At 42.1% G+C, this 14,493-nt stretch overlaps 1 protein-coding gene across 9 annotated transcripts in view; it reads left to right on the top strand.

Annotated features, from left to right (window-relative positions):
* Positions 1,497 to 14,493, top strand: part of FAM189A1 (family with sequence similarity 189 member A1) — a 216,849-nt gene continuing 203,852 nt past the window's right edge. For all 9 annotated transcript variants that reach the window (XR_002441859.1, XR_002441857.1, XR_002441854.1 and 6 more), the window contains exon 1: positions 1,497 to 1,751. Coding sequence is in view for 1 of the 9 variants with exons in the window: in XM_021407593.1 (XP_021263268.1) it covers positions 1,512 to 1,751 (240 nt within the window). In the remaining 8 variants the exon portion in view is untranslated. The remainder of the gene's footprint in view (positions 1,752 to 14,493) is intronic.

Raw genomic sequence — 14,493 nt, 5'->3', positions numbered from 1 at the left:
ACATCATTTAAAGATGGAGACAGTAACACTTCCCAAACTGCTCTTGTATCATTTTTAAACAAATGTCATAACTGAGAGCCTCCAAAAGTCCAAATAAGGTATACAGAGCTAAATCACATCTCAGGCAATATCTAGCTACACCTGAATGTTCAGAAAAATGAAATGAATGAGATTGGAAGCTAGAGTATGAAATGTGTTTATAAGTTTATAATTATCCTGCTGTTGAATAGGTTTAAGCATTTCTGATCTGGGGAATGAACTGTTTAATCATGATGACTGCACAGGTTCCATTTGGTTTTTGTTGGTTGTTTTGCTTTGCTAGTCTCTTTCACTCTGGCATACTTTATTTTGAAATGTGTCTTTTGAAGTAACTTTTCAGGACTGGATAGCAGAGCTGTTGTTTTTGTTTGGTTTTATGTCAGTTTTAGTCTCCCGCTCTTCATCTTGCTGTCACACCTGAAAATTGAGGAGTAATGTAGCACTCCCAGCTGAAGGTCAGCAATTGTATCAGGAATGACAACTAGGGCAGAAACTCGGGCCAAGAGATGTGCGTGTGTTTTGTTTCTAACCAACTCCCATTCGGCTCATGCCCCATCTGAGCAACTCAGACACTCTATGCTAACCCTTCTATGTCCATGTTAATTTAGTAGTATTCTTCTGCATTACATTTTCTTCAGCAAACGTGTGTCTTCAGTGTGGAGAGCTTTCTGGGACTGATTAAAACATTACTTGCACATGTGCTGGGGCTACATCCAGCCACGCTGGGATTGACACCACTGTCAGCTGCTCTCCTTGCTGGTTTTGTGGATCAAGTGCTGATTTAACTACCTCCTGAGGAACCAATATACCCTATGCAAAGAAGAGCTCTTGAAAACACAAGGAGCTTGTGAATGAAGATATAAGCCTCAGGTACAGGCAGGCTTTTGCCTTCTAATAAATAAATAAATGCCTATACTACTGCCTGTAGCCCACCTCTTCCCAATTAACCCATGTATGTGCTACAGTGGCGTTTGAGTACCTCCACTGTACTGGGAAATAGCGCAATGATCTCGGCTTGATTTCAGGTCTAGGCCTTCGTTTGCTGGCAGGAGGTAATACCTGGGCTCTCCCTTACGCAAAGACCTTTTAAACACGCTTTAGGCGCTGCGCGCAGCGGCGCGGGGCCTGCCTCTGCCCCCCGGAGCGCTCCGGGGCCGGGCCTCGCACCGCCGCCGCTCCCTCCTCTTGCCTCCACCGCCATTGGCCGCCAGCAGCCCTCCCCCTTCGCCGCCCGCCCGCCTCTCTCCGCGGGAGGGGCGCGGGCCGGAGAGCGCGGCTCCGGCTCCCCAGGCGTGCGTCTCGCTCGCCGGGGCCGCCCCCGCTCTATCGCCGGGAGAGGAGGAGGAGGCGGCGGCGCCGTCCCCACCCGCCGGCCGCGGCCGCGCGGGGCGCCCCGGGCAGCGCCTGCTCCATGAGGCGCGGCCGTCGGCTGCCCGCGGGGCGGGGGGGCCGTTGGGAGGCCCCGCCGGAGGATGCCGCCGGGCGCTGGGGCGGCGCGGCCCCCCGGCGGGGCGCGCTCGCTGAGCCCCGCGGCGCTGTCTCGCAGCCTGTCCCGCCTGCGCGAGCACCGCGCCCGCTCGCGGGCTATGCTGGCGCTGGGGGTCACTCAGATGTTGCTGGGCTGCCTCATCGTGGCCGTCAGCTTCGCCGCTCTGGCGCTCACCACCTCGGCCCGCGTCCGCCACTCGTGTCCCTTCTGGGCCGGCTTCTCGGTGAGCGGGGGGCGCGCGGCAGGGCGGGGGGTTGGGGGGTGCCGGCACGCGCCGCGCGGCCGTTAAACGCTCCTAACGGTCGCTGCGGGCGCGTGCCGCGAGCCGCCTCAGCGCTGCGGGCGGGAGCGGGGCCGGGCGCGGCGCGGCGCGGCCAGGTGTGGGGCTGGCGCGGGGCTCCCTTCCGAACCGCGTGAGGGCCGCTCCCCCGCCGTGCGGGGGTTCGGCGGCCGTTCGTCGCTCTCCGGCAGCGCCGCGTGGAAGTTCGGTCACGAATTGTGCCTCGCACGAGCGCTGCGCGGCCGTGACGCGGCTGCCGCGCCCGGGGGTCTCGGTGCCGGCCCTGAGGCGCGGCGTGCTGCCGGCTGCTCGCTGAGCCGCGCTGCGCCGGAGGCGATGAGGTGAGCGAGGTAAGCGGCGGGCACGGGCAGCGGGCAGGGCCCGTGGCGCCGGGGCACTGCGGCCGCCCCGAGGAGCTGCGGGCGGTCCTGCCGGCTTGGCTGTGCTAGCATCTGGTTGGCCTCAGTTAAACGGCGATAGTAAATCTCGGTGCGCTTCTCCGCTTCTGTCCCCTCAGTCTATACTGGCAGAGGTTTGCCCGTGTGTACCAGCGTCACGTGGGCATGAGAGGCTCCGTGAAAGTTCCTGCCGTGCGCAGCGCTTGCAGAGAAACTGAGGTTCCTGAGGGCGCTGGAAACGATCTGTGCGCTGTTGGTGAAGGTGCACCTCGTGTAATGCAACGCCCGATTGGTTTCGGGTTCTTTTGAGCTCTTCTAACAGCCCGGCGAGCTTTCTGTTTCTAAGGTGCTTGTTAGAAACCAGAACCGTTAGGTGAATGGTGCGGGTTCATCACTTTTAAGCGTGTGGCAGAAGTGGTGCAGTTTCAAAACCACCTGTTCATATGCTGTTCATATGCAGCACATTGCTCAATAACTTCTCCTGGTCCTTCAAAGCAGAAGAGTGCTTTGGGTTAATTGTTCAGATATTTCTTTTGATTTCTCCAGGATGTTCTGTAATCTTGAGAGGAAACATCAGTTTATGTGAGTAGCCTTGATTTTGTAATAGCCACGTCCTTTGAGTTGTAACCCTTGCAAGCTGATCTGCCAGCATTCATTGTGATGAGGTGTGAATTTTAAATCAAGGATCTGACTGCTCACTTATTAATGTGCTAATAAAACAACGCCACTGAGGCAGATCTCGTTCCTTATCTCGACAGACCAAACAGCAGTGTACACAGCTGATACTGTGTTCCAGCAAGCACAGCCTTCTCAGTGGTGCTTTTTTCCCCTTGATCCCTGTAATGTCTGTGAGGCTTTTGGGGGTTGTCAATATGCTGTAAGATACGTGGTTTCTCTTCTGATTTTTGATGCCTTCTACTTTCCTCTCTTTACTTGATACACCATAGAGAGGTATGCTTTCTGATTTGATTTCTTGATTGCTACTTGCTCGGCGTAGATAATGGAGAAGACAGACATGATTTATGGATGCGTGTATTATGAACTAGTAGAAGCCATAAAAAGTAAGGGGAAGGATTGCAAGGTTGTTTGCTGGAAAGCCTCACTTGCCTTATTCTCTTACACTGTTAGAATGGGGCAGGTATACTTTCTTTCCCAAATTAAAGGCTTACTTTTTAATGTAAAATTCTACCTTATAGAATAAATTATCAAAGAATAAGAGGGGAGCATGCTTTTCTCCTAAACGCTTTTCTCTCAGTATCCAGAAATAAGGTAAAAATAAAGCACTTTTTTTTTTTTTTTTTTTAACTACACTGAGTCCTAAAGAACTTTCAGGATAATAGTGTTATACAGACCTTTTTCTAAAAGACTTTTAGGTGCCTAGTGAATTCTGGCTTTCCTTTCCAGTTACTGTTTTACCCTGGAAATGTACGAACATTTGCAGAAGCCACAGTAGGTCCTGTCCTGGAACTTAGGGCTGCCTGTGTGGAGCAGTACAGGACTTTGGAGTAGATAAGTACCTTAGTTGAAGTGGGAATTTCCAAGGTCAACAATCCATTCATTAGTAGCTGCTGAACTTGCTGCACCTCTGTTTTAGTTGTATGCTGCAGCGTGTTGAAGGAATGAGTTGTGAGTTATTATGCTTAATTAGCTGTTCTTTCTCAGTTAATTTTTCTGCTAATTCCTGTGCCTTTTGGAATCAAAGGACAGAAGAGATCATGGGACTGCATAAGCTGTGAGCTGCCTGAAACAATGTATAACAATTTTGGTGGTTTATTTGTATAAAAATCCTCTCCTGGAAGCAGAATACACCCTTACATTCCCTCTGTTCCACAGGAATAGCTGTACTGCTTTAAAGGAATAGCCTGCAGATGTGACTGCTAGGGAATTTGTAACTGAACTATTTACACATTTAGGGCATCACAACTTCTGTGCACGCGATTTCTTAAGGTTAAAACTGACCCCAGAGTAAGTCCCCCCAAGTCACGGAATCAGTCTCCTATAACCAAAGGCTGCAACATGGATTTGTAAAACCAGCATGTTTGTAATTCCTTTATAAGTACTCAGTCGTGTTGTTTGAAATTTAGTCCTCTCCCCAATAAAGTTTATCATTGTCATTTTTGGTAATTTGTAGATGTGTCTGTCAGTGCTTTAGTTCGCGTACATGCTCCTGCTCATTGTTTCCATTGTGGATAATTCTGAGAGCATACAAACTTTTTTTACTGGGGATAAAATGAGACCAAAAGATGTGCTGTAAGAGCTTAGGAGACGCAGTCTGATTGCTGTAGGTATTAAGCCTCACTACCGAACTAGAGCTTGTTTGAATTAGTTGTATAGTGTGGATGCTCTCTTAAGAGACATTCTTTTGCAAACAAAACTGCAGTGTTCCATTTACTCCTTGCTGCTTCAGCTACAACCTGTGTAATCAGTCTGCAAACTGTTAGCTGGAGGACATGCACTTCCTCCTAAATACTGCCAGATAGAAGGGATTCCTGGTACTTCCCTGTGCTGGCTGCACCTGCCCCAGTGCTGCCGTGCAAGTCTGCAGAGTGGAAGAGCCAGCTGGGACCTGGTGTTACTTCTGAGTATCTCTGAAGTGGTGCTACAGCCTGAGAGCCAATTAACACCTAGCCCACCTTTAATTTAGTTTCATCTGGAAGAACAGAGGTTATGTGATCCAAGGCATTAGTGTACCGCTAACCGCAGCCCGGTAACTAAGAGCAGTTAGGAGTTTCTCCTCAAAAGTACACTTATGGTTAATTTACTGTAGATGTACAGCTGCTCTGCTGTGTGCTTACAATCTAGCACTTGGCATACAGGGTGAAGTGATCTTCACTGAAACAGGAGTCTTCTGTATGTGGATGTTCTTGGTTCGTAGGAATACATACAGGCTGTGTAGTGGTTGCATGGAACCGTAACCCTGCTGTCCTGAAAGGCATTAACAGCTTTGTGGAAGTCTTATGCTGGCAAATAGTCTCCTGCATTACCGCTGCTTAAATGGGTGCATGTGTTCAGATAATAATAAATGAAACCAGTACATAGTACGTGGTTCTGGGGGATGTAGAATTATTGTGAATTTATTTTACAATACTTAAAAAATACAGAGTAATTCCTCCAACGTAACTTTAGTGACGCAGTTGCTTAAGCTTTTCTGATCAGCTGTCATTGGCCATTTGTGTATGTAATCTATTGGTATAATTCTATTTTAAAAACTCTATTGTAGCCATTTTCACAGTCGCCATTATTTGCGTGCAGTGTGGTTAGATATAAATTCAGTGAGTTGTGTGTAGAGATCTTTTGTTTACTCTCCAAAATTTACGATATTGTGAAATGGATTTTTCCCCTCCCCCTCCTTTCTCCCTCTCCCAAAACTCCCGTTTTCCAAAATTAAGTCTGTACAAAAATGGCATACTTCTTAAAAACAAACAAAAAAAATGGAAGTTGTTGGCATTAGAATACCATGCAACAAGGGGTTAAACTTGTTCTGAGTGTGCGAATGGTACTTGCATGTAGACATGGGGCTGACTGTCTCTCCTTTGGGTGAGGTTTAGAGTTTATAAAGTGTGATAAGTTGCAGAACTCAGTGGCAGTAAGTTAGAAACACTTCTGAATTAGTACACCACTGCTTGTAATGAGACGTTGTTGTTAGACAGACTGTGATTCTTAAAAAAAGGAATAATTTTACAGTACTCTAACAAATACATACTTGTTTTTTATCGTTGTATGCGGGGAAAAAATGAGAAACTTCTCCAGTGTAAGTGCTTGGGTTGGTTTTTTTTTTGTTGGGTATGTTTTTGTTGAGAGGAGACAAACGGAATGGTAACTTGTACAGTTCTGGTCTTTATGACAGCTTGATTTAAACACAGATAGCTGAAGTAGTAAGGCCTGAACAGTAGTGAGCCCTGGCCAGGCTTGAGGTGGAATCCAAAAAGGAGGATGAAACTAGATGTTTCCTCCCTTGAAGTTACGTAAATTTGTTTATTCAGCAATATAAAAGCTGGACCGTCTTGCAGTGAAGTTGGAGACCTCACCTGTGGGTGGACGCATTGTGCAGGACTGCAGTGGCCAGGAAGGGTTCTCCAAATCCTCGCTGCAGCCGGGGCTTCCAGGCGAGTGCGCATCTGGGTGGTGGTGCTGTAGTTGGGCAATTGGTGATGCATCTTTCTTAATCACTACAGTTCCTCTTGTGTAGTACTGATGAGGTGTGTTACCGTGTTCTGTTTTATTCTTGCTGTGTCGTTTCACTTTGTTTCATTCTTGCTGCATTATTTTATTAATTATTGTATTGCTTTAAATGTAAGTTAAGATAAACTCACTTCTTTAACTCGGTGTCTTTGTGCTGACCCCGTCTGTGGGCAAAACAACAGTTGGAACTGCGTTACAAGCTTAAACTTACATGTACCATGTGTCTGGTTTGTACAATACAAGCAGGTGACTTTGCAAGCTTGCCTTTCGTTTTGAATATGAACTTTCATCCTTTCTAAATGCCATCATTGTGAGTAATATGTTTTGCAGAACAAGCAAGTAATATCCTTATTGTGCGGTTCTGGTAATCCAGTCACCTATCAGGAGCCTGTGTCAGCAAAATTACATTAATGTGAGGACATAATTTACTTAGGAGATTTTTTTTTTTTTTTTGCTGCTGCTGTTTGTAGCAGAAAAGAGGATGGCTTAGTGTGAGGGCTTCAGATAAGCCTTCATTGTTGGCAAGATAAGAACAGGAGCTTCTAAGCTGAATGCATTTCAGAGATGCTGAGGGGTAATGAACTTGTAACTTCAATGTCACTTTTACATTCACTCTTCACAGAAGCAGCTTGATTTTACTTACGTGAAAATTGGGGAATGCAGCTTTTTAAAAGATTTTGTGAGATACTTGGCCTCTTATAAAAAGGAAGGCTACTTTCTAGTTAAAAAAAAAAATCAAAGCTAGAGGTATTGCTTTGGCATTCATAATAAGGAGCTAATGGACAGTGTTACTTATCAATAATAAAAGCAGGTAATTATCTCCCTATCATGCATTCCACTGATTGCAGCTGTAGCAGAAAAGTTAAACTGAATGGTTTTCTTCTGTTGTAGCAACACGAGCATTTGTTAATGAGCAATACTAAAATAGGAGGTTTTCAGTTTCTGACTCTGTAAAAATCATCAAGGACTTCCAAAGCCGCGCCCTTTAAACTAGCGCCGTGAACACCTGGCCAGCACGCGGCCTGCTATGCTGTTCTGAGACTAACGCTGGTAGAAAGTGGTTTTATTAAATATTGACAGTTGCTGTGGTTCAAACAAATGTTATTTTTTCCAAGAGACAATTCCAAAACCTTTTGAAAATATGTGAAAAATGAGATTATAATGTTGTGAAAAATGAGATTAAATGTTGCAGCATTTCTGTGGAGCTAGGAACGTAGTGTTTTTGGAATGTGAGAGGTGAAGGAGGCAAAGGCTGTAGTCCCATGGTTGTGTTGGTGTGAGGGGAGCTGAGTCTCTGCTGCATAGCCCCAGGTGGTGCCGATGCCAAGCTGCTGCCTTAGCATCTCCCACGTTTCCCTGCGACGGGGTTCCGTTTTAGTGCTTCGGTTTTGATGTTTGTTATCTTCAAGTCAAAAACAGATTTTGAGAACTCCTAATGAAAGTATGAGATCCTGGGTGAAAAGTGGCAGATTCCTCCTATACAGAAACACTGGCAGCTAAGTACACGTTCAGTTTCTGAAAGGTTGTTGTCTCTCTTATAAACGATAAGAATCAGGAAAAAATCAGCCTCTCTTGAGTCAGATGGATGCCTTTCTGCTCCTGCCTTTACGGTTACTTTCTGACAGAGCCACATTAACTCGAGATGTGTCAGGTTTGAATTTTTGGTTTTACAGTAGTTTTTAATTGATAGACCATTCCTGCAAAATACATTTTCATTAAATGTAAAGAGCAAAAAGGGGTGTCAAAAAAGAGTATTTTATCAGGGCTTTAGCCACAAATATTTGGCTCTAAAGGATACTTGAAAATAGTTGTTTTAGGGATTGTATGTTATTTAAATACATTTGAAGGGTATAAGTAATTTTCATGCTTAAGATAACATTTTGAAAACAGAGCAAGCAGGCCAGAAAGTACAATAAAAATGAAGCAAATGTGCATAAAATAAAAAGCTCGTATCCTTGAGTCCACATCATCACTGTGTCGGCTCTCACAGGAATCTGTGAGAGCTGCATCATGCAGTGTGTGACCCGTCTGTGACACTGCCACCACAGCCTGCTGTGTGCACAGGGAGGGCGGGTGGGATGGCTGGTGCCTTCCTTTGCTTGATAACACTGTGCAGAGCAGTTAAAACGTTGGCATCTTTTCCATGTTGCCTATTATGCATGAGGTAGAAATTGTATCAGCAATGGCTGTCCTTTCAGAGGGATGTTAGTGCGGTTGCTGTGGGAGGTAGGAGACAGATTTAATGTATGGCCCTAAGTCCTGCATATACCTGATCCCTCATTGCTTGTTCTGGTAGAAAAAGAGATGTTAGCCTTTTTAAAGAGCTCTTGAAAGACGCATCTCTTGCCTTATTATAATTTGTATAACGGGTTAATCTAGGGCGATAGCATTTAGGAAGCCATTTAAAAATTACTTCCTTTATTCTCCTTAACATTTTTTCTCCTTCCTCATGAAGGATCCATCATCAGACAGTATTCCAGGTTCCTGTGAAATGCCATTACCATATGAAATGACTAGCAATGATACTAAAGCATTAGCATCTATTTCTGAAGTTGATGTTTATTCACTAAATACGTTCTTAGCTACCTAAGTAGTATAAATAGTCAATGCAGTTTTCCCTTTGAGCTTTTAAAAAACTCACGCTGTGATTTGACAGAATAATTTCTGTTAGTACATAGTATGTATCCTTTGGATGGAAAGGAACCTTTACTGGAAAAGCAGTAATGACAGTACAAACAGTAAAAAGTTGTACAGATGGTGGGTAAAACCAACATCAGAATGGCATTTTGAAGCCTCCCTGAGATCATGTACTCATCTTCCTTAACCAGCACTGTGTGCTTATCTTCCTTAATCTAACTTACTGTGAAGGAAGTGTCTGAAAGTGAAAATGCCAATCCAACCATTAGGAAAATAAGTTCCTGGTGACAACACCCATCAGTTCTAGATGACGGTTGCCTATAATGTTCAGTCATATCCTTCATTGGTTTGTGAATCCAAAGCAATTGGAAGGAAAGTATGAGGGAGAAAAAACATTTTCTGTTTTCTGACATTGAACCTTCCTCAAAAGCAGTACATTTTTGCTTATGGAACCCGTATTCAGCACTGGACACACTTCAGATGTCCTTCCACTTGACAGTTTCCAACTGTGTGAATTATTTGGGGTTAATTCGACATTTCTCCGGTTCAGCTGTTTTGGTTCCAAAAGTACACAGGTAATTATCTAGCATTGTCTGGTTAGTTACCTGATTGTGAAAATCAGGAAAGGTAAGAAGTAACGGGCAAAACAGGAGTCAGTCTAAGAGCGGCAGTTACTTTTCAATCTTCAGTATTTCTGCAGGTGACGATATTTTGTTGGGGGGTGGTGGGGTTTTGTTGTTTTTTTGGGTGCTTCGAATATTTTTTCCCCCATCATAGCTGTTATGATATATAGTAACATCAGTGAAACAAGTTAGGTCTGTGAAGTATGAGATTTTCTCATCTATAAATAAGACTACATGTGATTGAGTCTGGAAAATAAGGATGACCTTGATTTGTATTTATTCACTTTGTTCATCGTTAGGTATCTTTAGGAACTGTATGAGAGTCCATACACAATACATTTTTTGCACCTACCCTGCTGTAATCAAGGAAAATAATCTGATGCCAAATTGAATTCTTTATTAAATTGCCATAATGGACCAAATTCTGAAAAATGAGCCTGTTGAGAAATTTGAACCAGAATTTTAAGTTATATTTCCCTAATTCAGGGAGGTCTGGAAATACTTCTAGTATCTTGCTTCATTCAGTATGTTATCTATACGACGTCAAAGATACGCCTCCTTTGCCTTCAGTATAAGAGCTTCGTCTGGAGTTTTAAGAATATGGACTGAAGCAATGGGAGGAGTGTGTATTTCGGATAAAGCTGAAGCTGTGACCTGTGTCATTCGTTCTGCTGGTGAGTTAATTCTTAAAGCAAGCAGACATCTGATGAAAGTGGTGAAAAATGCAAGCAGCGATTTCACAAAGGCACTAGCTGCTGCAAAAGTGAGTCTTGTTAAAAAGCAGATGTTCAATCAGGCATCTTACTTCCTTTGAATTATTTCAGAGCTACCGGAGGGATTTTGTATGTTAGCCATTGACTTGTTCTTTACAGGCAGTCCTACGGTAAGAAACAGAGCAGATGGATGTGAAGTTCTGCCTAACATCATATGCCACAGAAAGTGCTAAAGGTGAACAGGATATAAAAATCTTATACTTAATGATGCTTTGTGAAGTGTTCTGCTTTCTGGAAGCAGAAAATTCAGCTGTCACTGTAATTATAATTGTTAAATGTCCATGAGGAGCCTGCAGCTTAACACTAATGCACAATGATTATATAAATCAGAAGACACTTGTGGAAATGAGAGGTTCGTATAAATACCTATAATGATGCCTTGGTTGGATTAAAAATAGAGGTTGGTCTGTTTGTTTGTTTTTGATTGAGGTCAGCCTGAAGAAGATAGAAAGTGAAGCGCTGATTTCACAAACGGATTTGCAAAAAAAGACTCTATTCTTTTCTAACTAAATTACCAAGCAATAGGCTGAAAAAGGAAAAAGTAGGCTTGTATATTAGAAAAGGTGGTGTCTCTAGCGTGAAAAAAGCTAACTCATGCAGCTGTTTTAGAAACTGAAGTTACGGTTGTGTCAAGTGTGGCTTACTGGATTTCTCAGAAGCAGGCATCAGCCTTTTCATAAGTTCGATACAAAGTAATCCAATGTATGTATAGTGCAAAAATCAGCATAGTTGCTGTCTGCTAAAGAAGACTGATATTACTTACCTGGGAAAAATGTTTGCTCCCTCAGCTGCCATTTGAAGTGCCTCAGGAGTGGGAAGATGAGGGTAAGCAAACAGTGTGTTCTCAGACAGGATTCACACCTCCTCAGGCCCAGAAGTACTTTCCAAGAAATGTGCTATCTGTTCCTTCTGTGTTTCAACATCTGACAAGCGATGATCTGTTATTTTAGTAAGCTATAAATAATCTGTACCATTGGATAACAAGGTTGTACAGATGTGATGAGGGAACTGTAATAATCATAGTAGGGATGAGTTTTTGACCTTCTTTGCCTGAGATCTGAGAACTTTTAGTCTAGTCCGTGTCTTTTTTAAAATGTTGAAGAGACAGTGAAATGATTTCCTTCAGTGACCCTGAGATCAGTTTTTGCTTTAGTGACCCAGCAAGGCTTTAGGGAAAGTATTAATAGATAATTCAAGGAATATTATAGTTCAAAATCTAGGATTATAATAGTAGCATTAGTAGATGTATAGCTTTGCAATCTGTTATGCTTCGGAATTATGAATATGTAGAAGTAACCTTCTTAAACTTAAAAATAGTTTCTGCATAGCCTTTTTTTGTCGTGGAAATTTTTAAAACGTGATGTCAGAACAAAATAGAACTATGTAAGTTGGCAGCTGATCTTTTAAGAATGGAATGCTCATGGTATTTTTCTCTACAAATTTAGTTTTTCAGGAGAAAAAAAGTTTACTGGAAGCTAGAAAATGCTTATTTTTGGTTGGGTAAAACCATTACATTTTTTGGCAGTAACTTTCCTACCTGTGAAGGTAGCAGCTCTCAGTTCTTGTGTTAAAAAGCAAGGAGCAATGCACTGCTGCTTTTCTCAGGTTGCCTGAGTTCCTAGCTCTTGGCCTATACATATGCCATTCAAGATCATCTTTGGTATCTTTCCCTTTGATTGTTGACTTTTGATCTAGTCTGTTACTCTTTCTCAAATTAGGATCAGGTATGTTCTGACCAGTCTTGACAGGGTTTTTCTGGTTTTTTTTTTTGTTTGTTTGTTTTTGTTTTGTTTTGTTTTTGTTTTTATATTCTCGTTCCGTTGTTTATCCATGCCTGTTCTGAAAACCACTATTTCTTCTCCAGTTGTCAGTGGTCATTTGAAAATGGTTTACTACTTCACAGCAACCTTTGATATATTTGAAGGCAGCTACTGTGTGTCTCTTTCTATTGATAAATTAAACAACTGCAATCTTTCTGTCCTTTTCTGTAGACCTCTGATCCTCTCTGCTCTTTTTCATCGTATAGCTCCTTTACTGAAAATGTTGATCAAAGAAAAGTCTCTACAGAATTTTACGCAGTAACTCTTGACTACTTGATAGCAGTCAGTGGTTAAATACTTTTTGTGCAGTTTTTCAATCAGCTGTACGTTTAACACACACCACCACAGCCAACAGCAAAAAAAACTTCACCAAAAACATTGAAGTTGTGATTCATCTTAATAATGATCCTAGCTTAGTTATATGGTGAAGGCAAAAAACCATTGTGGTCATGATGTTTATGCTAACGGTGGGCAATGACAAGAAGGATTTGATTATTTGGATGTCAGAATCGTCTTCTACCAATAGAACTGTCTCCTTTTTCATCAACAGAGATAAAAGGATGACTTTCAGGTGACACACACTGCTAAGTTTAAGGACACAAAGATGTTCTAAATAAAAATAAATTAAAGCTAGAGAGAAAGCACTGTAGAGGAGATGCTTGTGATTACTATGATATTTGGCACTCTTTTCCAAGGTTTAAACTGTTTCCTTTGTTAAGCAGTATAATGGTGCTATGTGGGCTAGCTAGGCGACTTTATAAAGAGTGAATGCAGGCTTACATTTGGAAGCTGCAAATAACAAGTGGGATCAGTGACTGCTAGAATAATATCATAGAAGCTGCCAGAAACTGAGAAGACAGTTTTTAAACAGTGATTGCATGTAAGTAACGTATATTGCACACAAATATACGTTCTTTTCATAGGCTTTAATCTAATTGCCCAGAAAGTTCTTCACTGTTTTTTTTTTCCAGTTGCTAGCCGCAGTTGGTCCACAAAGGCAGAATCTCCTTGTTCTTATTAAAGTACTTATTTGACAAAAGTCTAAGTCATTCATTGAAGGTGGGGAAAAAAATGGAGATAGCACTAAATATCAACATTATAATTACATTGCAGCAAAACCAAACAAATGTAAATTAACAGAGCAAGTTTAAGTAACAACTCTAAAAGGAACTCTATTTTCTTTTCATTTCTATATTGTTTAATCATGGACACAGACTGTATTGCCCTTCATAGGCTCAGATGGTGAGATTTCAGTTTTACTGGTATAAAAATGCATGATGAATGTTTTTTTTGTTTGTTTTTTTTTCCCCTTCTGTCTTCAGACTGGCCTGCATGAATTAACCTAGTGGTGTGTGTAACTGTCTGGGCAGCAGCAGTAGCTTAGCAACACCAGCTGGTGCTGATGCCAAAGAACGGTATTGACTTTCATCATTTTTAAATGCCAACTGGCCCTTTAGTAGTCTTTCTGTATTTAGAGATTCATTGATAATCATATTTTAACTTCTTGACCTAGGTTTCACCTTGATAAAGAAACTGGGAAGCCCAGAAGTCTTTAACTACAGACACTGACAAAAGATATTGACAAAAGATTTAGGAAAGGGGTTTTGGTAACTATAAATCTCAAACTGAATACTGGTGGTACTTGGAAATGGAGAGTACAATGAAACCTTACTTGCTGCCTATTCACTTTAAGTGCATAAGCGAAACTTCCTAAATGATATAAACTGCATTCTCGGAGTAAAATCAGATGATTTTTTCTAAGCGTAATCTCTCATTAATAAATAGTAGCATCTGATAAATATGCAAACATTTTTGAAATACATAATTTTGAAAGGCAATTAATATTACAAATATAAAATTAACATAATATGTAAGTAAAATGTCACTAATATATTTTGGTGACAGAAAACATAAAATGATAGAAATATAGACCCAGAAGGGACTTAACAGCTCATCCAGTCTGTCTTTGCTTTGAGATCCAACTGTAACTACAGCATTCCTTGTAAGTTTCACTTATATATTCCTAATTTGTGTAATGAAGAAAACTTTGTGGACTGTTGGCTAAGTGTTGTGAGAGGTTACCTGCTTCTGTGCTAATATGAATCTCATGCTATCACTATATATCCTAGTAAATAGTGTATATCTTTGCTGCAAGTTAAGCCTCTGATTTTTATGTTCTTATTTTATTTTTAATCATCCTTGGTGGATGCAAAGCAAATTTTTGTTTTAACACACAAGAATATTTCTGTTAT

Source organism: Numida meleagris, chromosome 9 (assembly GCF_002078875.1).
Source record: "Numida meleagris isolate 19003 breed g44 Domestic line chromosome 9, NumMel1.0, whole genome shotgun sequence".
NCBI classification, from domain to species: domain Eukaryota; kingdom Metazoa; phylum Chordata; class Aves; order Galliformes; family Numididae; genus Numida; species Numida meleagris.
This window is presented reverse-complemented; position numbering and strand designations above follow the sequence as displayed.